Genomic DNA, 25,028 nt, shown 5'->3' with positions numbered 1-25,028 from the left:
TCTGGCTGACTGTGGTCTTATCATCATAGAAATCAAAGGTGACCTTTGGCTGATGAATCACATTTTTTTAGTACAGCTGGCACATCATGTTAGATCAATTTCGGGTGGACAACATACTGATGTGACAGGTCTATCCATTATGCTGTGTTCGGGCAAGTGTAGCCGCCACCTGTCGCCATACGTCACTATTACATTATCAGTGACTGTACTCCCTATGCTGTGCCTTTTATTCCCACGACTTATCCAGTCCATAAGTGGATGCCTGGATCTCTCACTCCCCTTCCGCCATCTTGTTCAACCTCCCACCCACTTCCCTCTGCCAACCATCAGCTTATTCTCTGTATTTATAAGGCTGATTCTGCTTTATTTGTTTTCTTGGGGGGGGGGTTCTGTGTTTATTTGGGGTTTTTTGTTTTTTTATTCATTTGTTTGTTTTTAGGCTCCACTACTGAGCGAAATCATATGGGTTTTTTTTTTTTTCTTTCTCAGTCTGACTTACTTCGCTTAGCATAATACCCTCTAGGTCCATCCATGTTGTCTCAAACGGCATGGTCTCATCCTTTTCACGGCTGCATAATATTCCATTGTTTATACACATACCACATCTTCCTTATCCATTTGTCTACTGATGGACAATTAGGTTGCTTCTATATCTCGGCTATTGTAAATAATGCTGCAATAAACATAGGAGTACTAATATTTTTTGAATTAGTGTTTTCATTTCCTTGGGGTAGGTACCCAGTAGTGGAATTTTTGGATTTTACTGTTTTCCACAGCAGCTGCACCAGTTTGCATTCTCACCAACAGTGTACCAAGGTTCCTTTTCCTCCTCACCAATATTTACCATTTCTTGTCTTGTTTTAATTTAGCCATTCAAACAGGTGTTAAGTGATATCTCATTTTGGTTTTGATTTGCATTTCCCTGAGGATGAGTAATGTTGAGCACCTTTTTATGGGTCTGTTAGTCAACTCTGTGTCTTCTTTGGAAAAATGTCTGCTTGGGTCCTCTGCATTTTTTTAATTGGATAGGTTTTTTTAGTTTGTTTTTTGGTGTTGAGTTGTATGAATTCTTTACATATTTTGGATACTAACCCTTTAAATGATGGGTCATTTGCAAATATCTTTTCCCAACCAGTAGGTTGCCTTTTTGTTCTGTTGATTGGTTCCTCCACTGTGCAGAAGCTTTTTATTTTGATGTAGTCCCAATAATTCACTTTTGCTTCTGTTTCCTTGCCTCTGGAGATGTATCTAGAAAGAAGTTACTATGGCAGATGTCAGAGAAATTATTGCCTGTGCCCTCTTCTAGGATTTTTATGGTTTCAGGTCTCACATTTAGGTTTTTATTTCATTTTGAGTTACTTTTGTGTCAGGTGTTAAAAGGTGGTCCAGTTTCATTCTTTGGCGTGTAGCTATCTGGTTTTCCCAGCACCATTTATTGAAGAGATTGTCTTTTTCCCGTTGGATATTCTTGCTTTTTTTGACATAGATCAATTGACCATTTAATTGTGGATTTATTTCTGGGCTCTCTAGTTTAGTCTATTCTGTTGATTATGGGTCTGTTTTTTGTGCCAGCAACACACTGTTTTGATTACTACAGCTTTGTAATATGGTCTGAAATCTGGGATTGGGTCACCTCTAGCTTTACTTTTCTTAAGATTGCTTTGGCTTTTGGGGGTCTTCTGTGGTTCCATGAAAATTTTAGTATTATTTGTCCTAGTTTTGTGAAAAATGCTGTTGGTATTTTGATAGGGATTGCGTCGAATCTGTAGTGTTTTGGGTAATGTGGACATTTTAACAATATGTGTTCTTCCCAACATGAGCATGGAATATCTTTGCGTCATCCTCAATTTTTTTCTTTGGTGTTTATAGTTCTCAGAATATAGGTCTCTCACTTCTTTTGTTATGTGTATTCCTAGGTATTTTATTGTTTTTGGTGCAGTTATAAATGGTGTTGTTTTCTTAATTTCTCTTTCTGACTGAAAAATAACTTTTATGGTTTGAACTATAATGAACCATGAACGAACCAGCCTTCATTCATTCAGGCAACAAATACCAGATACCTACTATGTGCCAAAGACTAATGACACTGTGCTGGACCTCATGGCCTTGACCTTTGCTCTGCTTTCATGTTCTGATCTGCAGCTCTCCTGGAAAGGAGCTGGAATCATTAATTCACTGGGTATGTTGCGTGGGAGAGCGCACCTTTGATGCTCACATCCGCCTTTTGGGCTTTCTAAGGGATTATTGCTGGGCATTCTGTAGAGAGCGCTGCGTGCAGCAGTGACCCTCTTCTGGAAGTTTCTTTGTCCCTCTCAACGGTTGAAGTTTGATAGTTAATAATAGCAAACTTTTTATAGTGTCCTTGCCAAACATCAAATACCCACTGTGACAAACACAGTCCAGACATGGTCCCACTTCGCCCTCACTCTGTGTATCACTCCTGCTTCACCTGTGAAAGCGATGAGTAGGTAAGGAACTTGCCCACGAGCAAGAGCATCAGAACTCAGACTTCTTACTCTTAACTTCTCTACTGGATCACTTTCCTCTGGGAAGTCCAGCAGCCAGCTGGTGATTTACGACTCGATGAGGATAGGATTGGCACACTTTTTCTACAAAGGGCCAGAGAGTAAAAACCATTTTCTTATAAAGAGCCATTCATTCACCTCAGGGACCGTGGGATCTCTGTCACCACTACTCAAGGCTGGCACTGCAGCATGATATCTAAAGAAATGAGCGTGGCTGTGTCTTAATAAAACTTTATTTATAATGACAGTGGTGGGGCGCCTGGGTGGCTCAGTCAGTCAAATGTCTGACTCTTGATTGTGGCTCAGGTCAGAATCTCAGGGTCATGAGATCCAGCACCGTATGCTAAATAAAACCTTTAAGGAAAAAGTGTCAATGGGCCAGATTTCCTAGTCCCTGTGTTAAATGCTCACCGAGACCAGATTATTAAGATCTGCATGGCTATTGCCTGCCGCCTGACTCCCAGGAAGTCACACCATCATCATCACCATCACGGAAAGCATTTCGAGCTTTGCTATGCACCACGCACAACACTAAACACTTTACACAAATTTTCTCCTTTTATCGTCTCAAGGACCGTGGGAGGAGATAGTTCTTGTCATTTTACGGACAGAGCAAGGGAGGCTAGAAGGGTAAAGTAACTTACCCAAGGTCACCTCACTGGGATTTTCAAACCCAGTTCCTAATGGCAAAACCACATCACCTTTCGCCACTGGAACCCTGCATCTGGACAGAAAGGAGTTTTGCTGGTGAGGCCAAAAAGCCCGCCTTCTGCAGGACCGAACTTGAAAGAACCACATGTTCAGGACACAGACCTTACTCCAGGCGTCTGGGTTTCCCGGCCCCTTCCTGAGAGAGTCACCTGCTTCCCTCAGTTAATACCTTAGGTCCGGTGTCCTGCCCTAACTACTGTGCTCTCTCTCTCAGTTGCCGTTGCCAGCCTACCTCTGCACAGTGCTAACTTCACAATTCCCCTCCCCAGTTTCCCAAATCCTCGGTGTCCCTGCAGTGGTCAAACCCCGTGCTGATCGGTCCCTTCCAATTTGTTTCTTCCACCTTGTCTGCTGAGCAGAGACCTGCTAAATGACCTCCGAGCCACACTGATGCCCAAGGACCAGCAGGTCGCCTGGCCCCAATTCCTATCTGATACCGCTGATGCTGTCCTCAGCAGAGTAGGGGACAGACACTCGAGAGCCTTGTTTTTAAAAGCTCCTGTTAACTTCTGTGTTGAGTCATGTGGGTGCAAAGAGGTGTCATTTTAGCAGCTTCTCTTTCTTGGTAGTGACCTTGAGACCTAAAAATGGGCCACCGGATGCTTGAGAGGGGCCACTGAGAAAATACCTAGTCCATCCCGAGCCCTTGGGCAGTGCAGGCCATCATGCATTCATTCCACAAGGATTTCTCCAGCAGTACCTTGGACCCAGGACCACGCTGGGTACTGAGCAGCCAAAGTGGACCCGGACAGACAGGTCCTTTCCTCCAGGAAGTTGTCTCAGGAGTGGGAAGGGGAGAAGGGGTTTTCGATATTTTATGAAGAGCTTCACTGGGTTGTAGTAAGTGCTGAGCCCCAGCGTTGGTAGTAAGTGCTACAGACCAGCTATGACAGCTGTCCTTTCTCTGTCCCCCAGCATGGGGTCCAGCAAATCTCACGCTTCAAACCGGCTAGTCCTGTTCCTCCCGCCCCTCCGTCTTAGCCCTTGACCAGAAGAAGTCCAGGACCAGAGCCCAATGCCCAAAATACTTGATAAATACATCTTGGCTGCCTGGATGCAGATTCACAAAGTTTTCACCAAAGTAGGACGAAAGTTGAAATCAGCAGCCCATACGATTACCATCTTTGGGAAGAGTCCAAGAGGGCACTAGGCTTGCAGCATTGCCGGAGTATAAGCCACAAAACACACACACATATTTTGAGAGTTTGAAATAGGGTTAACACGGAGGCCTATTCAGTGTTAAACTTGGACACTGAACTGCCTGGGGTTTCACAGAAGCAGGAAACCTGTTCAGTTTGTTTGTGTGTTTTTCCCAGCCTGCGCAGCTGGGCATACGTAACTATTCTGAAAGACGATCTTGGTTTTCAAATAGATCGATCACATCCGAGATAACCACAAAAAGAGAGCTCTACAGATAGACAGGTTGGGTCCTAATGACCTACAAATGGGTCTGCCCACAGCTGGCGTCCGATGCCCCTGCCCTCCGCAGCCCCGGAGCACCTGTTTCAAATGCCTTCCCAGTCCCGACCCCACAGTGTGTCCTGTATACAGCTTCCAGACTTTGTAGGAGGCAAGAAAGCCCCTGAGACCAACCAGGCTGTGACCCCATTCCGTGCCCTCACTCCTCCAAATCACTCAAATGAGTATTTGGGCTGTTCCTGAACCTTGACCTCTGTGTATCTTTTTCAATCCATCAAGGGTTTCCTGATGCTTTTGGAGCGTTTGTGATGATTAATTAGTACGCAGTATTTATAAAGTGCTAAGTGAGTGGTGCGGTTTATGAGTCAAGTTATCTCTGACAGCCTCCCTAATTCCTTCCCAGCATCTCAGGCTTCAGGGACCACCCAGTTCTGCGAGGCTCTGGAATGCCCCTCCTTGTCCACTCCATACTGGCCCCCAAAACCCAAAAGATCCTCCCAACCCTTTCCCATTTCTCCCCCACTCTTCTTCAAAGTGCTGTTGTTTTTCTTAATATTACTGGGCCCCTCCCCGAAAGATAGTTACACAAGTCTCTGTGGGAGGAAGAAGAGAAACATAAGTCAATGGTGACTAAGTCTGCCTCACTCCCTTGCCGCTGGAATATTGTCAGAGTTGGCTCTGGCTCACCATGCCTCTGTAAAAATCCTTTGCGGAGGGTGTGATTTTTCCTGAAGATCATTCTTTCCACATGACCAAATGCTGTAATGTGTAACCAGTCCAGATCGTTTCTTTCTGCCCAAACCCATGCTTGGGGCACAGTATTCAGGGTCATTCAGAAACGATTCCCCCTGGGGCGCCTGGGTGGCTCAGCGGGTTAAAGCCTCCGTCTTGGGCTCAGGTCATGATCTCATGGTCCTGGGATCGAGCCCTGCAAGGGGCTCTCTGCTCAGCAGGGAGCCTGCTTCCCCTGCTCTCTCTGCCTGCTGCTCTGCCTACTTGTGATCTCTGTCTGTCAAATAAATAAATAAAATCTTAAAAAAAAAGAGAGAGAAATGTTAAGTGTTCCTCTTGGAAAAAAAAAAAAAAGAAAGAAAGAAAGAAAGAATTCCCCCTAACGAACAGGCAACTGTTCCTGGCAACTGTTCCTGGAAGGTTCACCATCAGGGCTCATGGGCTATCCCCGCCTCTCCTCCTCCTCTGCTTCACTTCTGAATAGGTTCCTTTCCTCAAGTCCAGTAGCCAGGAACAAGTTCAAGTAAAAGACAGCCCCCGGCATGCATCTCAGAGGTTAGCAGATCGACAGCTGTGTCTACAGGCAGGGCCCAGAAATAGAGGCAGAGAAAGGAGCGTCATGGGCTCTCTTCCTGTCTTAAACCCCAAGAACCTGTGAGAAAATCAGCCCAAGAAGTGTTAAAAGGGCTCACCCATGAGGGCAGCATTTCCTGAGCTTTGCCTGAGTATAACCCAGCAACAAGACTTGGGCAATCTGTTCCCCTTCTAGAAGACACAATAGGTGGGGTGCCTGGGTGGCTCAGTTGGTTAAGTGTCTGCCTTAAGCATCAGCCTTCAGCTCAGGTCATGATCCCCGGGGGTCCTGGGATCCAGTCCCATGTTGGGCTCCCTGCTCAGCAGGGATCCTGCTTCTCCCTCTCCCTCTGCTTTTCCCCATGCTTATGCTCTCTCTCTCAAATAAAATAAATGAAATCTTTAAAAAAAAAATAAGACACAATAGGTGAACAAGAATTCCCCAACTGCGTCATGGAACCTCCCCAGCCTCCTGAGTGCTGTGCCCGCACAAGCCAAAGGGGTAAGTAACCGGGAAGTTTGACAGACACAGCCCACCTGAATAATGCAAACCAAAACCGTATCTGGTTTTCATATATATGTAAAGTTGTTTTTTAAGAAGGCAAACCCCCACATAATCTCATTACTATTAAAAGTTTGCTCCCACATCAAGGAGATCCAAAACATAATGAAGGCAGCCCTATTTCACGCGGGCACATTCTAAATCATAGGTTGGGTCAGGTTGAGGTTCACCAGATCTTTAAAAGTAGGACAAGCCAACTCCATGCTCAGCATGGGGCCCGATGCAGGGTTCAATCCCATGACCCCAAGATCATGACTTCAGCCGAAATCAAGTGTGGGGAGCTTCACCAACTGAGCCAGCCAGACATCCCTGGCAGATAGAATTTTTAAAGTTTCCATCTACACTCCATCCCTAGTCTTTTGCATTCAATAAAAAAACGGACTATTTTACTTCTTTTGGGTCCTTCAAGACCACATATGCGTGATACAGGCACCAGCCTTTTGCAATTAGCTGAAGCAAACTGCCCAAGACAAACAGAAACTTAATTCTGAGTTTAAAAAAAAAAAAATCATGTCATTTAAGCAGAACATCTTTATTAGACTCAAAAACACTCTCAAAAATAAGTTAACGAAAACATCACATTTTCCGAAACCTAGTGTTTTTTTTTTTCTCGATTTCATTCCTTTTAAAATACCTTTTAAATTAATTTAGCAATTTTCTTGAACTATAGTAAACGGACAAATACCAATGAGGATCCCGTTCTATGCAAATCAGTCTGTATCAGCTTGCTGGCTTTACATTCTCAAGTGCTCTCTGCCTCCAGACCAAGGGATTTTAAGCCTGGCATCCACCTTTTCTCTGCAAGAACGGGTGAGAGCCGTTTCTGCATAGGGATCCTCAGCATTGTCCTAACATTTTAGAGAATAAGCGCAAAGCACAGTCCTCCGTCTGGATTAGAGACTCAAACTTCAGGGAGCAGAACTCCCCTGGGTGCTTGTTAGAATGCAGGTTTCTGAGGCCCATGCAGAATGCTGGCGGGATGGGGGCCTGGAAATCTGTATTATTAGCCGGCCCTCCCCCTCCCCAACAGTGGTTGTGATATTGGAGGTCCACAGCTTTGCAGTGTAAAGGTGACACACCAGACCACAGAGAGAAACCCTCTCGAGCCTCTTCCCGAAGCCGGATTCCATGGGGCCTTGGAAAGGATCTCTCTCCCCTGGGGCCCTCGCCGAAATGGCAGCATCAAAGCTCCCTGCCAGTTCCCCCAAGGCAGAGTCTCAGGGGACCGCCGTGGCCCAGCAGCTATTCTGCCAAGTCATTCATGCGATGCGCTGGCCCAGGGGTGAGGACAAGCCCCTTCCCCACTTCAGCTCCTCCCGGTATCCGAACCGAGATCGTTCAGAGCTGAGGCCCCGCCCCATCTCCCTCGCAACCGCAGGTCCAGCCCTTTCCAAAAGCTGCTGCCGCTTCAGCCGCAGTTAGATCCAAACAGGGGAGAGGGGGGCGGGTGCCGCTCACCGGATCCACCTTCATACCCCTGCAACCCTCATTGAGAAGGCCGGTGGTGAACATCGAGTCGTCTCCATGGCAACCGACAGGTTGTCACAGACTCAGGATTACGACTCCTCGGCGTGGGGATTCCAGAGAAGAGGTTGGAGGCGGCGTCCCTCGGATGCCCTGACCCACACCCAAACTGAAGGGATGGATCCCCTGGCTTCCCGCCCGGGTCCCCGGCCCCTAGCCCGACCTCTGCCGCTCAGCGGCCACAGCGAGCACGGAGGAGGGGTTGGATTTTTAACGGGGCCCCCCAGCCCTACGGCGGGGGATGGCGACGTGGTGGGCGCCTCCCACTCGCGCCCTAGAGCCCCAGAGGCGGAGCCCCAGGGCGCGCGAGCCGCGCGGGGGCGGGCACGGGCGCGGGGGCGGGCACGGGCGCGGGGGCGGGGACGGGCAGTGGGCGGGCCCCTTGCGGGACCTAAGCCCCACCCCCGGGGGCGGTGCCTGGCGCCGGGGAGTGTCAGGAAGAGGAAGAGCGCGGCCAGAGGCGGGCGGTGCGGGCGCGCGGCGAGCAGGGGCCGAGCCCAGGCGAGCGCCGCGCGGGCCACCATGGCCACGGACGAGCTGGCCAGCAAGCTGAACCGGCGGCTGCAGATGGAGGACGAGGGCGGCGCCGAGGCCCCGGAGCAGCCCGGGCTGAACGGGGCGGCGGCGGCGGCGGCCGGGGCGCCCGACGAGACGGCCGAGGCGCTGGGCAGCGCGGACTGCGAGCTGAGCGCCAAGCTGCTGCGGCGCGCCGACCTCAACCAGGGCATCGGCGAGCCCCAGTCGCCCAGCCGCCGCGTCTTCAACCCCTACACCGAGTTCAAGGAGTTCTCCAGGAAGCAGATCAAGGACATGGAGAAGATGTTCAAGCAGTGAGTGCCCGCCCGACCCGGCCCCCCACCCATCCCGCGCGCCGGCCTCGGGCCCCGAACCCCCGAACCTCCGAACCCCGCGCCGCCCGGGACCCCTGCCGCCAGGCGTGCGCCCCTGAACCCCCCACACACCAAAGGGGGGCGACCCCGCAGCCCCTTTCATTTAATCACGTGGCTTGAGGACCTCCTCCCCACCACGCGTGTGAGTCTGGCAACCCCGAGCCCCTGACACTCTACCCCTCCTCACGGTGACGGGGGCCCCCCCGTACACCATACGCGCGCACTATCGGTGTGGAGGACTGCGCGGCCCCTCCAGGTAACCCCGAGGCCCCTCGAGCCCCCACTACCACCATACAAATGAGTCTGAAGATTCCGGGGCTCTGGCCTCGGATCCCTATGTTAGTGAAGCTTCACCCACCAGACAGCCACGCACCTGAGATTTGAGGACCCCAGGGCCTCCCTTTCCCTCTCTCTAGCTGCTCGAATTCCCCACCCCCACCCAAACACCCTGGTCAAAAACATCCACACACACACCCCCCCAGCTCCTCAACAAAGGTTCCCTGTACCCTATGCTGTACCCATTCTTTTTATTAGGGTCCTTTCATTTCCTCTGCTTATCTCGCATTCCCCTCAACATAGGTTCTGAGCAAAGACCCCCCCCCCCCGCCCCCTTCCCCTTCAGTTATTCAGCATCTGCTAGCAAACTGTGGTCAAAGACCCTCCAGACCCTGCCACCCCTACCCCTACCCACTCTGCTAGCCAGGTCCCCAATCCTTGACCCTCAGGTGGTCTCCTTAGGGAGAGATCCCTCTATACCTGCCCCCCCCCCCCCCCTCGCCGGTTTTTCCCCACCCATCACCCCTTCAGGGCTGAGTCCCCTCCTCCCTCCACACACTGTTCCTCCCTCCTCTTGCCCTAAACTTCCTCCCCCCACCCCCAATAGCTTTGCAGTCGCTGCTGACCCCCACCATGTGCCCCCTTTCCTCCCACACAGGATTCCGACACCCCACACCTCCCTATCTGATTTGTCTGGTTGCTCTCACCCCTACCTTTTCCTCTGTGCAATTCCATATACTGTGTCTTAGCAGGTTGGACAGACACCCCCAGGCCTGTGGCTCAGCCCTCCTCACCCACCCTTGCAAAAAACCTTTAAAATCTCTGTGATGGGGACTAAATGGTCCCCTTCGGGTCCATCCTTGAGTCCACCGAGTTGTGACTGCAATGGACAACCAAACTCTTCACAACCACGGTTGTGCAGGGGGCAGGCTGGGGGGTGGGGTGTTAAAGCTCGCAGCCCCCTTCCCTGTGCTACCCCTCCCCACCTCTTGTTGCCCATCCCCTTGCCCTTGGCCCCTGAAGGGGAACAGCCCAGGGGTGTGGTCTGAGTGGAGAGGCGCTGACCCACCTTGGCTGAGGCCCGAGGTCGGGGCGGGACGGGGCTGTGTACCCAAGCCACAAGCAGGAAGCCCAGGAAGGGGGTGTTTTGCAACCCCACAGCTTGGGAAAGGCTTTTTCCCACTTCTTGTCACTGCTGCTTCTGCCTGCAGCCCCCACACAGGGGAAGAAGGTTTTGTTTCCCAGACCTGGACGGCTGGGAGCCCCGTACTTTTCCAAGGGTCAGCCTGGGGGGAAACTGAGTCCTTAACCCTCCTCTGGGCCACTGTGTGGAAGTCCCTGGGCCCTGAGGACCCTGCCTCTTTGGCTCCAGGGTCTTTGTTGGGAGTTGTAAAGTTTCTTTCCCCACCAAAGACTGTCACCCTCGGGAGAGCAGGATTTCCAGGATTCCAGCCCAGATGGATGGGAAATGGAAAGCTTCTTGAGCCCAGGGCTAGGTAGAGACAGCTTCACCATCTGGAACTTCCTTGTAGAGCCTGCCCTTCCCCCACCCCCACCCCGCCCTGGAGTGGGGGAGGCAGTGCCGGGGAGATTGTTCAAAGGCATCAGTGATTGATAGAGTCTAGGCACTGAGAACATCTAGGCGCTAAGGAGCTCCTGGATTCCACCCAGCATCCCTATGACGTAGAACTCTCATCATCACCATGGTATAGTTGGGCGGTCTGGGCACAGAAGGGTTAAATTTAACCCTCCAAGACCACATAGCTAGGAAACGATGGAGCCGGGATCAGAACTCAGGTCCATGACTCCAAAAGCCATCACAGACATTTGCTTCCACGTGGGAAAATGCACTCGTTCAACACCCCTTTCTGTGTTCATGGCTGATTTCCCACCTCACAGACCCACCAGTGGCCTGTGTCTTTCTGCCAGAATCCTCCTTCTCCTGGGCTTCCGCAGCATTGCTACACCCAGCCAAAAACAACAACAACAACAACAACAAACGATAGAGCTGTTTGGGAGAACGCAGGCACCCCGAATGAGTAGGGACTTGGGGGGCCACGGCTTGATCAGAAGGGGCGTGTGACCAGAGGAATGGCCTGGAAGCTGCATTTGCGGGAACATTCACCTTCTAGGGAGGCTGTTTGGGGTGTTGGTTTGACAGGGTTTACTCTGGTGAAGGTTGGGGGGAGCCGAACCCCTTCAGACACCCCTGCGGGCCACCTCTTGGCACCACAGCTGCTGCTGCCTTGGAAGGGGCGGGGTAGGGGGCAGGAAGGGGCCGGGGAGCTGGACTTCTAGGGAAGGAAGTGCCGCCTGCCGGGGCCCTGGAGAGGACAGAAAGGGGCAGGTTTTGTATTCAAGGAAACAAGGCTTCACTGTGCCAGCCAAGCCGAACCCAGCCGAGCCCCGGCTGCGAAGAGCCAACACACAGGCTCTTGGGAGGACAAAACCCTGTTCTGCTTCTGCTGTCCTAATGGGGCCGCCACCTCCTGGGTCCAAGCAGGGCCCTGCTAACAGACTTCCACCCAGGGCTCCGGCAGGGAGGAGGGGAGCCCAGCCCTCTGGGAAGCCATTCCCCCCAGCAGAGCACAAGAGATAGGGAGGGCCTAGGGAGCTGGGAGCTGGCCTGCCTTGGAAGGCAGGAGCTACAAAGCCTGCCCCTCAGTCCTGCCTCTGCCCCTGAATTATTTAGTAATTAATTCCCATCTATAAAATGAGCAGGTTGTACTTAGGAATGGCCTCCTTATTTCCGAGGGGTCCTGAACCGTTGGGGATGACAGGCTGCCTTCCAGGGTCTTCTGGTTCATCCACTCAGTGTCTATCAGCAGATCCTTCCTGAGGAGGGAGGTAGGAGAACCAAGGGGATTGAGGGAAGCGAGACAGGCTGTCCGCCGTCCCTGACCTCGGCATCCAGACGCGCAGTTTCCGGCCGGGAGAGACCTCCAGCCCGTCTCCCCATCTTATAGAGAAGGCAACTGAGACCCAGAAAGGTGTGGTGACTTGCTTGGGGTCACAGGGAAGTTTTCAGTGGCCGAACCAGAGCGCCCTTGTCTGTACGACTGAGCAGGCAGGGCTTGGGGGTGGGGGGCGCTCATAGAGTTCAGACTTTGTGCCCAGCATTTGGAGGCCTGGCCCCCCCGGAACCTCAGCCCTCCCTCCCCAGGCGGCCTCCTGACTCCTCCCCCCACCTCTCTCGGCCCATCCATTCAGGGCTCTCTCTAGAACCTTCCAGCCAAAGGGGGAATAGTGTGACCCCACAGAGCCTCAAGGGGGCCCAGCTCTGTGGGGTTTTGTAAGTCGAGACCTGCCCGAGAGGTCAGCAGCCACGTAATTCTGAACCTGCCAGGGAATCTGAGGAAGATGCCCTAGTTCCCTGCTTGGCCGGCCTCAGCCTCAGACACAGGATCTCATGACCCCGTGCGTCAGAGAGGCAGGCTTCCTTCTCCTTCTGGACGCCTCTGCCCTCCCTTCTTCTCCATTCGCTCCTCCTCCCCCGTGTCTCCCCAGACCCTATCCCTCAGCAGCTCCCCCAGCATCCTTCTTGGAAGATAGGAGGACACAGTAGTTAAGAGCAGGGCCTTTGGAGTCTGTGGGTTTGAATCCCAAGGCCCTTAAACCTTCTGGGCCTTAGTTCCTCACCCTAAAACACAGAGAGTTACAGCACCCACCTCACAGGGCTGTTGTGAGGTACTTAAGTGAGTACTCAGCACGAAGCGAGCACTGGGAAGTTCCCGTCCCCTCATCCCCCAGCCTACTCTGCCAAAGCCCCTGGCTGCCTCCACTTACCCCCTAGGGAGCTGCCCGGCTGGCGAAAACCTCATGCTTTGGGCTCACCTGTTGGGGGACCCAGCATGAGAATCCCCCTTTTTTCCTGCTGAACGGGCACTCTGGTTGGCAGCTACATATGGCTCTGATCAATAACAAAAATGGGGAAATGAATTCGTTATCAATTATGTGGAAGGCAGGTGGCGAGGAAAAGGAAAGAGCAAGAGACAGCTTCCCGGGGTGATTCCAGACTGGGACCCCAGCACCCAGCCGCCACGGGACAGCCGGGAGACCCCGGGGAAGGGGGCTCAGCTTTGAGGCTCGCCCTGGGCTGAAGACCCTCCCTGGTAAAGGTCTGAGGGTTCGTTGTAAAGAGTCCCGGCCCTTGGCAAAGAGTCCACCATCATGTCCGGCCGTGGGCTGTTGCAAACATAGAAGCTTTTGAAAAACATAAAATCCATCCATATAATCATCCACCCGACACATACTAAGTTTCTGCTGTGGGCAAGTTCTAGAGAATCAAGGGAAGAAGAAAGTTCCCGCCCTCAGGAAGCTTAAAGTCTCATAAAAAGCAGTGGCATAGAGGGGATGGGCCCATGCGGCTAGAAATGGAAAATTCCATTCCCTTATCCCCGCCGTGAGGACCCAGGGCGCTCATGAGGGTCCCGTGCTCAGACACCCTCCTCCACCGGCGCCTGCCCCCATGCCCTCGCCTCATTTCCTGGAACCCCCAGGTCCAGTTGCTCACAACCTTACCCCCATTGGCCAGATGAAGAAACTGAGGCTCGAGGAGCTTGAGTCATGTCCAAAGGTTATAATAAGCAGCAGGATTAGAAGCAGCTTGGCCTGCAGGGAGCTCCAGAGGCCGAGAGAGGGCGGTGTTTGTGGATGGGGGGCTTGGGGAAGGGGGACTCTCAGAGCCTCAGGAGGGGAAGCCTTCTAGGCGGGCACAGAGGTTGGGTCCCTCCACCTGCAGCAGCCAGGAGCCTGGCTTTCTGGGAAGATGCCACACCCCTGGGGAGGGAGGATTTCCCCAAACTCAGAGCTCCCCTTCTGCTCTTTCTACTTCCCTTCTGATTCTGAGTCACCTCTCCCCTCCCCCCCGCCCCCCTGCCTGGGGACTTTTGGTTCCCCTTTGGCTTTGCACCTTCCTGCCTTCTCCTCCGGTCTGGACCCGCTGGGTCTGAGGCCTGGCTTCGGCTGTGAGAGACCGGGCGCCGCCACCTCCGGGGAGGCCGTCGTGCAAGGCCGGCCCAGGCAGAGGAGGAAGGAGAGGAGGAGACAGAAGACCTCAGCAGGGACAGTCCCCACTGCCTCCAGCAGCTGAGCTCCCTCTGCCTGCTGCGCAGCCCTCTCCTTGGCTGCCTTCCGCTTTTCAAGGACGGCAGAGAAGCGAGAGTCCCACGCCAGCGGGACGCAGCTCGAGGGGAGCCAGGCCTGGGGTTCCTGAGCTGCATGAGGAACCTCATGTGGGCCAGACAAACGCCGTCCGCCTACCCCATCCTGGGCACTTTATCTCTTACTTAATCCTTGTATGGCATGCGGTGAGCTCCCGTCCCTCTTGTTGCAAAGGAGAACCCCGGGTCTCACAGACCTTACATGACAGGGACAGCGTGTGAACTTGGGTCTGTCTGACTCCAAGTCCCTGGCTCCCAAGGGCTCCAAAGAGGGCAGCAGCAGCAGCAGCAGCAGCAGCGCGGGTGCTTGTTAGAAAGGCAGCTCCACCCCGGGTCTGCTGGGTCCGAATCTGCATTTTTAACACTTGTGCCAGCAGCAGCAGGCCACCCACAGCTGTCTCCCCACACTTCCTTCCGGTAAGGCAGGTTCCTTCGTCTGGGCAGTAAGGGGGGAAGATGAGGTTTAAAAATAACGACTAGGTTGTACTACACACTCCGTGAACGTTCTTTGCCATCACCGCTGTAACGATCAGTATTATTAAGAGCAGGCGGGACCCCCGTCGCTGACATCACAGGCCTGGGGACGTGCCCTCCTGGCCTGGTGCTCAGCGTGCGGTTGAACCCAAGCTGGGGAAGTCCTGAGCCCAGACAAGCCCCCAGCAGAGTGCCATCAGCTTGGGGGGACGGGGGGCTCCCACTTGATTCTTAGACTCACTGCAAAGTTGCGGGGGAGCCGTGAGCCACATGCACGCACACCCTCTCCTTGGCTGACGGCAGCAGATCCAGCGTCCGATCTGCAGATAGAACTGGAGGAAGTGGTGAGCGACTGGGCTTTCGCCACATGAGTCAGGCAGTCTGGGGGTTGGGGGGTGGGACCCGACCCACCACGCCCAGCCAATGGTTATCAGCGTGTGTGGGTGGTGGGTGGCCACCTGCGGAAGGAGGCAGGTAGGGCCAACACTGGCTGCACCAGCGAGAAAGGCCAGAATTTTTCTCTTGTCCAGAACGTTCCTACCCCAAGGGACCTGCCTTCCCAGTTCATAGGACAAAGAGTAGAGAGGCCTAGGAGCCACTGGGGGAGACAGGGGAGGGGAGGACCAGGTCTGTGAATGTCAAGTCCAAAGCCAGGTGGGCCTGGTGGGATCCTCAGTCCATAAACACTACCCTCTCTAGCTGCTTCTCCCCCTGGAAACCCCCATGGGCTGAGGGGCCAGCTGCAAAGGCCTGGGATAGGAAGCCAAGGACAGAATCGGGGTCTCCATGTCCCCACCTTGCCCCTGTGCAGCAGCTGTAGTAACTCATTCTGCCATCAGACTCCACAGCACGGCTGGTGGGTGGAGAGGCTCGTGCCCAAGGAACAACCTTCTAATAGTTCCAGAGCCAACACGGGCTGCCTTAAGTGAAGCAGTGGGCTTCCTGTGCTCAGAGGTATTCCAGAAACATACAGGAAATCTGGGAATCTGACCTTCACGCATGGCTGAATGAGTGGCCTCCAATATCCCTCCCAGCCTGAGACTCTGGTACAGGGTCTGCGGGCCTCAGGACACAGCGTAGCAGTTTAGAGCGTGTGTGTGTTTCATCAGCTCTGGGTTCGGATCCCGGCTTTGTCCTTGTCGGCTATGGCCTCGGCCAAGTCACTTCCTCCCTGAGCCTCCCATCTCCTCGGCTGTCATATGGGGCCATTTAGGCCTGCTCCCGAAGGGTCTTGGGAAGACCTGATTGGGTCTACTTGGCAGAGTGTTCAGCAAAGAGTAGCCACAAAGGGTAATATTGTTAGGAGACAAGGTGTTGATACTGCACGCTGTAGGGGCCCGGCTACTGCCCAGCCCCCATGACTCCTGGTTATCAGAATCAAGGGGAGGAGGAGGAGCGCCAGCTGGGTGGGACCTGCTGGGCCCAAGGGGGCAAAGGCTGCCTGGGTGGTGGCCGACTGCTCCCCTCTCGAGGGTAGATGGGAGGGACTTTGTCACCGGCATCCGGGGCAGCAGCTGCCCAGCCCTGCCTGTCGGGAACTATTCACGGGGAGGCGGGTAGGAATGTGGGCACAGTGCCAGGTGCAGCAGCCTCCCTCCAGTGCCGGAGAAAAGTGCTGAGCTCCCAGCCTGCGAGCTTTGTTGCCATTCCTGCCCAGTGCCATCGGCCCTCCCAGGCAGGCCCCAGGCCGGGCTCTCAACCCAGCATGCCCCAGCCCTACAGGCTGGAGAATTCGGGACCCTCCATGGGACCAGGAAGAAGGAAGCAGATAGGCAGGAAGAAGGAACGTCTCCAGCTTTGGGGATCCTGCAGTCCGCCGGCTGTGTGACCCCAGGCTGGTTTGCTGCCTACTCTGGGCCACAGTTTCTGTCACATAACATGAAGCAGGTAGACCAGGCTATGAGGACAGATCTTGTGCACTGACGCTCTTTTCCGGGTCCCACTGAGCCCCTGAACCCTCAGCTCCAGCTCAGGGAGAGAGCTGATGGATGAGAGGGTCTCCCCAGCCAGGGGCATCTCCTCTTTTGCCAGTCATCCACCTGCTGGTGGCACGGTGACCCCTCCCCCCCCCCCCACCCAGTTCCTTCCCATGAGAGGAGGGACAGAGCAGTCCGGGCTGAGGCTCCTCACTTCCTCTGCCCAGCAAGAGAGCAAAAGGCTCTGTCCTGCTGTTTTTCCATCTCCCCAAGTTGTGGGGTCTTTGAATTAGGCCTGGGGGGGAAGTAGTGGGAGCCTCAGAGGAAGGGGAGAGGCTGGGGGCAGCGATAGCTCACCTCGCCCATCCCCCTGCCTCCAGTCCAGTCGACAGCAAGCGCTTCTTGCAGCCGTGCACGTGCACATCGGGACTGGCACCCAAGAGAGAGGCCCTTGTGTTTTTTATCATTATCATTCTTATCGGCGCCATTTTTATGTTCTTTGTGCGAAGTACTTAACGTAACGTCTGGCACACAGGAAGTGCTCAGTGGCCTCTATTACAATGAAATTAGCAGGCTTTAAGCACCTGTTAGGTACTAGGCATTTTATGTTCATCATCTCATTTAATCTTCAATCCTAAAGGTAGCTAGTGATGATGGTGCTTCTGTTTATCATTATGGCCGTTGGCGTTATTGTCCGTGGGTGCCCATTAAGTGGGCCGGGCTCTGTGCTAGGAACTGACCTGGCTGGTCTCTTTTAACCTTTGCCTCTGTCCTGAGATGGGTCCTTTGATCTCCACGCTGTAAATGGGGACGCTGGGGTGTGTGGGGTCAGGTGACTTGACCAGGGTCAGCCAGTCAAGTGGCCAATTGGGGGTTTGAGCCTCAGTCCATCTCAGCAGACCTGATGTGAGCACAGAACCTTCAAGGTCATCTTCAGTCACGTTCCCCTTGGGGACCTGGCTGATCTAGTGGTCCCGAGCCCAGGGACATTGTAGGTGCCTGCTCCCCCGGAGCCTTGCGGGAACAGCCCTCCTCCCCCGCAGTGTCCCTCCTTTGGGGGACCCGGCTCCCACCCCAGCACCTGGCCTCTTCCTGACCTCTGTCGCCTTCCCTTAGCAATTGATCTGCTGGCGCTGTGACCAGCCCCTGCATTGTCCCCCTGGGGGCCAGAGCCCACCCAGGAGAGAGCCCAGACCCGGTAATTGATTGACCTTTGATTGATGCTGGCAGCGGTTCAAGCCGCGGATAAAGCTGCAGCCCGGCCAGGTCCGGGAGCTGCCAGAGACCAACAAACACAGAGCCAAAGTCTCTGTCCAAGTTCGGACACTTGATCCGTGCACTTCCTCTAAAACTGAGCCACCCCCAGCTGCGGGAGAAACCCGTACACGTGAGCAGTAAATAAAGCTGGGGCTGAGGAGAGGCAGGTGGGACGGCAGAGTAGAGTGTGGGAACCTGCGGGTTGGGGGCTGAGTCCCTGGCCAGCGGGCCTGTGCCCTCACCCCTACCATCCTTGTTCCCTGGGGGAACACAGTCACACGGGGAAGTAACCCGCCCAGGGTTGCTGCGCACCGAAGCTGTAAAGAACAAACTGCCCGGCATACAGTAGGGGCTTCATGGGGGCAGCCGGACCTCACTCTGCCACTGCTGGAGTCCACTGCGTGTGCCGGGCCCTGGGCTAAGCGCGCACCGTGCAGGAGCTCGGTCAGTCCTCGCAGTGACCCTGCGAGAGAGTCACCGTCACACCTCGGCCGGAGGCTCAAGGGGCAGGGTCTCCCAGAACCCAGGTGGTCTGCTCCAGCCCTGTTCATCGCTGACTTTCACCCCGTCCGGAAAGCAGTGGGGTCTCCCTGAAGGGCAGCGCCCATGTGGCTTGCCCCAGCGAGAACCGGGCCTGTCACCCCACAGCCACCCAGCCCCCTTCCCAGACTCCAAAGGTGGAAGGAGGGGCCTCTGCTGTGCCCCCCACGGGGCCCCTCCAGCTTGAAGGGGAGCCTGGAGCATGGGATCATGGGCCTGCCTGGCCCTCCGGAGGCCCACAGCCCGTTACCACACCCTCTCACGGCAGCTCACACCCCGGCCACAGCACTGCCCACAGGGATTTCCGGCCCATCTGCTCCTGCTCCCACCCCCAGCCCAGCCCCATGGGGAGAAAGGCTTCAGGACCGTGTTCCCTGCAGGGTTCCCAGAACCCCATCCTCCCTGTGCTGCGTCACTCCCAACCACTGACTCGTCTGTGAACTATTTATACCCCTCACGCCAACTGCTCCGGGCTCAGGGCAGACAGCTCTGTGCTAGGGCCTCACCAGGACCCCTGGAAGCAGGCTGGCTCAGAGCAGATGTGCAGGCGGAGGAGCTGGGCGTCCGCCCTCTTCCTTTACTGCTCTGTGACCTTGGGCGGGTCACCTAACCTCTCTGAGCCTCCATTATATAAGGTTATTATGGGGATTAAATACAATAAACGATGTGAGGTTCCCAGCATAAAGACAGATTTCAAAAAAATGGTTTCTGTTCGTTGTTCAAGGTCGTGCGAGCCTTATATAGAGCTTGGGATGGGGGAAGGGAGCTGGGGAGCCCGGAGGAAGGCACAGAGACGAGGTATGTGTTTGTGCAGGAGCGCCAAGAGTGGAACAAGGGTTTCTGCAGCTCAGCCCCTCTGTGTCACTCTGTTGTCACCAACACTCATCCAGGCGGCTTGAGGCCTGGGACTACGCAGGCCTCTCCAGGCTCAGAAAGCCCATTTTAGCCCTGAGAGCGCGATTCCCACCCCCTCCCTGCCTCCCCTGCGGGAAGCAGTCTGCACAGGTGTTGGGTTAGCCTGATAAGAGGGCCCACATCCGTCCTGATGGGACGAGGTCTGCACCAGCAGCACCTCCCCAGGGGGGACTGGGCCCTGAGGCCATCTCTGACCCAAGCTCTGACCACAAAGAGGCCAGTGAGAGGGACATTTAGACAACACCCCCTCATACACACACACACACCACGCGCACGCGTCTGCTGGGCAGTGGGTGGTAGAAAAGAGACCCGCAGTGTGCAGACACACTTTTATCACCTAATCACCGTTCCAGCCCTTTCCAGCCACAGAGCCATATCCCCCTCCCCGACCCCCCCACAGCAGGCACACCCTGTGACACTGTTCCCTGAATTCACCCCAGGCCACCTCCCAGCAAACCAGAAGTGGGCCTCCCTCCTGAGGCCCTGCCCTGTGACATGTGCTGTTTTCTGTCTCCCTCCTGGGTGGTAGCAGGAGTCGGGGAGACATAGGGCCGGTAGGGATGCAAGGCTGGCCCTGGAGATAACATCAGAGTCATTGGCTGCCCTCCCCACCCAACAATCTGTACCCCTGTGGTGTCATGAATTCTTTGTCCCTGCTGGTTCCCGTCCCATCCAGCCCAGGCAGGCTGTGGCTTCAGCTTCCTTACACATCACACTGCTCCAAAAGTTAGCACTGTTCAACGTGTCAGAGGCCACAGGCCATGTGGGGAGCTCCTCGTCACCAGAGGTAACCAAACAGCAGCCACACCTCAGGCCCTCACCTGGACCAGGGTCCCTTTCAGCTGCAATAGGGTGACCAGCGCCTCACAGTCCAGCCCGTGGTGCTCTGACCGGTGAGCTGTGAGGCAACAGGAGGTCCTCAGCCTCTGCCTTGGCTCCCCCAGGTACGACGCTGGCCGGGACGGCTTCATTGACCTGATGGAGCTGAAGCTGATGATGGAGAAGCTCGGAGCCCCGCAGACCCACCTGGGCCTGAAAAACATGATCAAGGAGGTGGACGAGGACTTGGACAGCAAGCTCAGCTTCCGGGAGGTGAGTCCGCTCCCTGTGGGGGACTCTCAGGCTCCTCGAGGGAGGAAGGACATCTGTTCCTTCACACAGTCAGCACTTACTGAGTGACTGCTGTATACTTGGCCCTGGGGGGCTTTTGGGAATCCAGAGGAAAGCCCTGTGCTGCTAGGATCCTGGTGTGTAGAGGGGGAGATGCCTAGAGAGTGAAGGGACAGGGTGCTGTGATGCTGGAGATGAGGGGACAGGGAGGGAGCACTGCATCTGGAAGAGGCTGGGCTCTGCGCTGGGGGACTCCGGGTCTCCGTCCTCACTCTGGGACAGGAGCCATGAGCAAACCTGCTCCTTGGAGGAGGAAATGGAAGCTCACAGCCAGCAAACAATGATACTGGACCCCAGGCAGCCTTGGGTAAAGGACAGCGGTGGCCTCCCTGGGCAAGCTTCCCAGAAGCCTAGAGGAGGCAGGGCAGGAGAACGGGAGTGGGGAGGACGCGTCCAGGGAGGGAGATGCGGGCTATGTGCCGTGATGGTGTGGAGTCAGGACGTGGGTTCTGACCCCCCTTCTGTCACTTTCTGCTGCTAAGATTCGGGGCAGGGCTTTTTCCTGGTCTCCCAGTCTTCCACAGTCTGTAAAATGGGCACAATCCTATACCTTAGGGACTCAGTAAATTGGTTGGGGGAACAGTGGGGACAAAGACACGAGGTCAGTTGGGGCTCTGCCTGGGAGCCAAGGGTGGGCACACAGGCCTGCAGCAGCCCCGGATCCTGGGAGAGCGGGAGATGGGTCCCCTTGCCTCCCACTGGTCAGATGGGCACACCAAGGCCCCTTGTCCCTCCCTGACAACGTGCTTTTCTCCATCCCGCAGTTCCTTCTGATTTTCCGCAAGGCAGCAGCTGGGGAGCTGCAGGAAGACAGCGGGCTGCACGTGCTCGCCCGCCTCTCCGAGATCGATGTCTCCACCGAGGGCGTCAAGGGGGCCAAGAGCTTCTTCGAGGCCAAGGTGAGGAACCCGAGGCTGTGTGGAGCCCAGGGTGGGGAGCACCCTGACCCCCAGCTCAAGGGCAAGGGTGCCCTGGGGAGGACAGGACCCTGAGTTAGCCCCAGGGTCCGTGCTGACCCTTCATGTCCCTGCCGGGGCCACGGATCGGAGATGTGGCACTGATGCAAGGGCTGGACTGTGCGAGGCCCGCAGTGCTCCTGGCTTCTGTCCACTTCCATCCAGGCCGAGGTCCCTTCCAGCTTGCCCGTTTCTCTGCCCGGCCCACAGAACCACTACCCCCAAAGGACTAGTCCTTGAACGGGGCGCCCAAGAGTTGGCAGGGCAGGCCCAGAAACCTCGTCATGGGCTCAGGGGCCTCTCGGAGACCCCCACCACGCCAGCCCTCACCCAGAGGGAGGATGGGTCCCAGAGGCACCCACGTGCACAGCACCCTCCCAATGCCGCACGCACTTGATGGAGGGGACACCCAGAGCTGCTGGATTCTGACCTCCCAGAGCACCTGCTTTTCCTGGTTTCTCCTTCTCCCCATGTTAACTAAGAACATTGTTTCTGAAGGCCGTGTCCCTCCTCCCTCTGGGCTTCTGGGCTTGATGGGATGTCCCAGGGTTCCTCCGTGGGACCTTGTTTGCATCTGGGCTTCCCAGGACAGGAAGCAGATAAGAATAGCAACTTCCGGGGGCACCTGGGCAGCCCAGTCTGTTAAGCATCTGCCTTGGGCTCAGGTCATGATCTCGGGGTCCTGGAATCGAGCCCTGTGTCCTGCTCCCTGCTCAGCAGGGAGTCTGCTTCTCCCTCTCCCTCTGCTCTTCCCTCCAACTTGTGCTCTCCACCCCCCAATAAATAAATTAAAGTTAAAAATTAAAATAAAGAAGAAGAGCAGCAGTGAAGCCCCTGCTTCCGGGACTCCCACTGGGCAGCCGCTACCCAGTGTACGTTCTAGTTTCCAATCCCTTCAACGAGTCCACAAGTCAGTTACGGAGCGGCAGGCTCTGAATGGGAAACTGAGGCTCGGAGAGGTATCGAGAGGCAGAGCGGTCTGCGGGCTGGCAGGGGGAGGGGGTCCGAGAGCCCACGGTGGAGGCACAGACGCCCCTCCCACCCCGACCCCCGTCGCCCCCGCCTCCCCTGCAGGTCCAGGCCATCAACGTGTCCAGCCGCTTCGAGGAGGAGATCAAGGCGGAGCAGGAGGAGAGGAAGAAGCAGGCGGAGGAGATGAAGCAGCGGAAGGCAGCCTTCAAGGAGCTGCAGTCCACCTTCAAGTAGCCAGGGGCTGCGGGCTGACCACTTGGCCCCGGCCCCGGCGCCCGGCACAGCCAGCAGGGCGGGCGCACTGGAGGCCAAGTCTGAATCCTGGGCTCTGTCCGAAGGGACCCTACTGAAAACCTACCGAGTCTGTGAACGGGGCCAGCTGAGGGTGCCCCAGGTGGCCCGGTGCCCCTGCTCCCTCCCGCTCTTCCTGAGGCCGGGCCACCCGTGCCGGCTCCTCGCCCGGCCCAGCCCTCCTCCCTGGCGATTCCTGCGTGTCTCTCGCCCCCGGCCACCCCCCTGCCTGCACCAGCGCTGCAGCTGCTCCGAGCTCAGCTCCTGGCCCTGAGGGCCTCCCTGCTCCGGGTGCCTGCCCTCCGTGCCTGCCCTCCGTGCGCTCTCGTCCTCCCCGCCCAGCGGCCTGCCCTTAACCTACAGGCCACGCAGCCCCTGGGGCCCTCGAGCAGCTTCCAAGACTGGGGGAGGACAGACAGCAAGAAGGTGGCAGGCGCCAGCTCTGTAGGAGAGCGGGACGAAGGGGCTAAGCGAAGGCACTGGGGCTCCCCACCCCCGACAACTTTTCCTCCAGCCCTGCCTCCTCTCTCTGCTGGGGGCGGGGTTGGGGAGGGGGGCTTCTGTTTTGGCAGAGGGACCCAGGCCCCGGTCCCCCATGTTCACATGGAGACCCTGGCACTCTGGGACCCGGCCAGGCAAGGGTGAGGGGCAGCTGTGCCCATCTACCTCACGGGCCCACACTCTGCCGGCTGTGCCATGGATCATGGGCAGGGAAGGCTCCGGGGGCAGAAAGGCCACTCCCCAGTCTCCCTGGAACCACACGGGGGTCCCAGGGGCTCTGGAGAGAGCAGGGTGGGGAGGAGGGATTGGCCCCTTCATGGGAAGGAAACCAGTGCCTGGTTCCATTCTCCAGGATGCGTCTAAGAAGTGCTTTAAGTGGTTTGCACGGACCAGGCGGTGGGGAGCAGGGGCCTTGCTGGGCCCCTTCAAGCCATCCTTCCCCCAAGTGATGGGCACCGCCTTGTCACCAGCGACAGGACCCGTCCTGTCACACACACCCCCCCCCAGCTGAGGAAGCATGGGGACCCCAGCCCTCCCTGTGCCCATCTGAAGACAGGCGGTGGCCACGCCTGTGCCACCAGCCCGGTCCCACGCAGGTCCCAGTGTGCTCACTTCCGTGCGTGCGTGTCCGTGTGTGTGCGCGTCTGTGTCCGCTGCCGTGTCGTGAAACTGTGCCCGTCACTCAGCCAAACAAGTGAATGGCCGTCGAGGCCACAGTTATGCAACTTTCCGTGTGTCATGACGTCACTGCTTTTTAAACTTGATAACTCTTTATTTTAGTAAAATGCCCCAAGAGTCCACAAAACTCCTGTTGGATTTGCAGAGGTTTTATTTTTTTGGCCTTAGAATCTGCAGAACTTTGGAGGTACTGACCCCAGTGCGGCAGCCTTGGCCCCGGATTGCGTTTGCCTTAGCAGATATGTTTATACAGATGAATATAAAAAGTTCTTTTTCTTTGGCTTTTTGCTCTTTTTTCCCCCCTCCCTTCTCACCTTCCCCCAAAGAAAGCTACTTCTTCATTTGGTGGTACAATTATTTTTTTTAACTAAAATAAGATAAAAGTCTATATTCTTATGTGTGTGTGGTTCTTGTTGGTTGGTGGAGGAGGGGAGGGGCAGGGAGAGGGAGGCAGGGGACGCGGTCACCCGGTGCTGGGGCAGCACTTGCTCAGGTGGCTTCTCTGTCCTGCCAGAGGCCCCGGCGGGAGAGACTCTTCCTAACGGGGGAGGTTCAGCAGGATGCCCACACCCTTTCACCAGGGGCTGCCCTTAGTGCTTTACATATACTTACCCGGGTAACCCTCACGACCAGCGCATAAGGGGCTGCTGTTTTGTTTCCCAGAAAGGCACATGGCACATGAGCTGTGGGGAGACGGGGCCAGGTAGGGAACTGGATAGAGACCCAGACCCTTACCCCACAGCCCGTCCCCTTCCCGATCCAGTCACCCCCCCCAGGCAAATTCAGAGGAGGGCATGCCCCGGAAGTGGTACCACCACTGTGGGTGTTCTAGGTGCATGCACCCAAGAGCACCCAAAATTCTCCCCCACGCAGAGACCCCTCAAGCTTCCCCCCACTGCCACGCACACAAGACAGGCTGGGGTGGTAGCACAATGAGGAAGGACCTGAGGTGCTACCTGTGTGGCATGGGACAGATCAGGCTCT

The 25,028-nt window shown here is 55.8% G+C and overlaps 1 protein-coding gene across 1 annotated transcript; it reads left to right on the top strand.

Moving 5' to 3' along the window:
* Positions 1–8,514: 8,514 nt before the first annotated feature.
* On the top strand, positions 8,515–24,432 carry LOC111154781 (EF-hand domain family member D2). The gene is made up of 4 exons (XM_022514690.1): positions 8,515–8,876; positions 20,421–20,568; positions 21,411–21,545; positions 22,677–24,432. Exons 1-4 carry the CDS (start codon positions 8,569–8,571, stop codon positions 22,806–22,808), a joined length of 723 nt encoding a protein of 240 aa, XP_022370398.1. The 5' UTR covers positions 8,515–8,568; the 3' UTR covers positions 22,809–24,432.
* Positions 24,433–25,028: the final 596 nt, after the last annotated feature.

The sequence above is a fragment of the Enhydra lutris genome, unplaced genomic scaffold (genome assembly GCF_002288905.1).
Source record: "Enhydra lutris kenyoni isolate GAN:26980312 unplaced genomic scaffold, ASM228890v2 scaffoldscaffold38, whole genome shotgun sequence".
NCBI classification, from domain to species: domain Eukaryota; kingdom Metazoa; phylum Chordata; class Mammalia; order Carnivora; family Mustelidae; genus Enhydra; species Enhydra lutris.
Note: the sequence above shows the minus strand (reverse complement) of the source record. Positions and strands in the feature narration are given on the sequence as shown.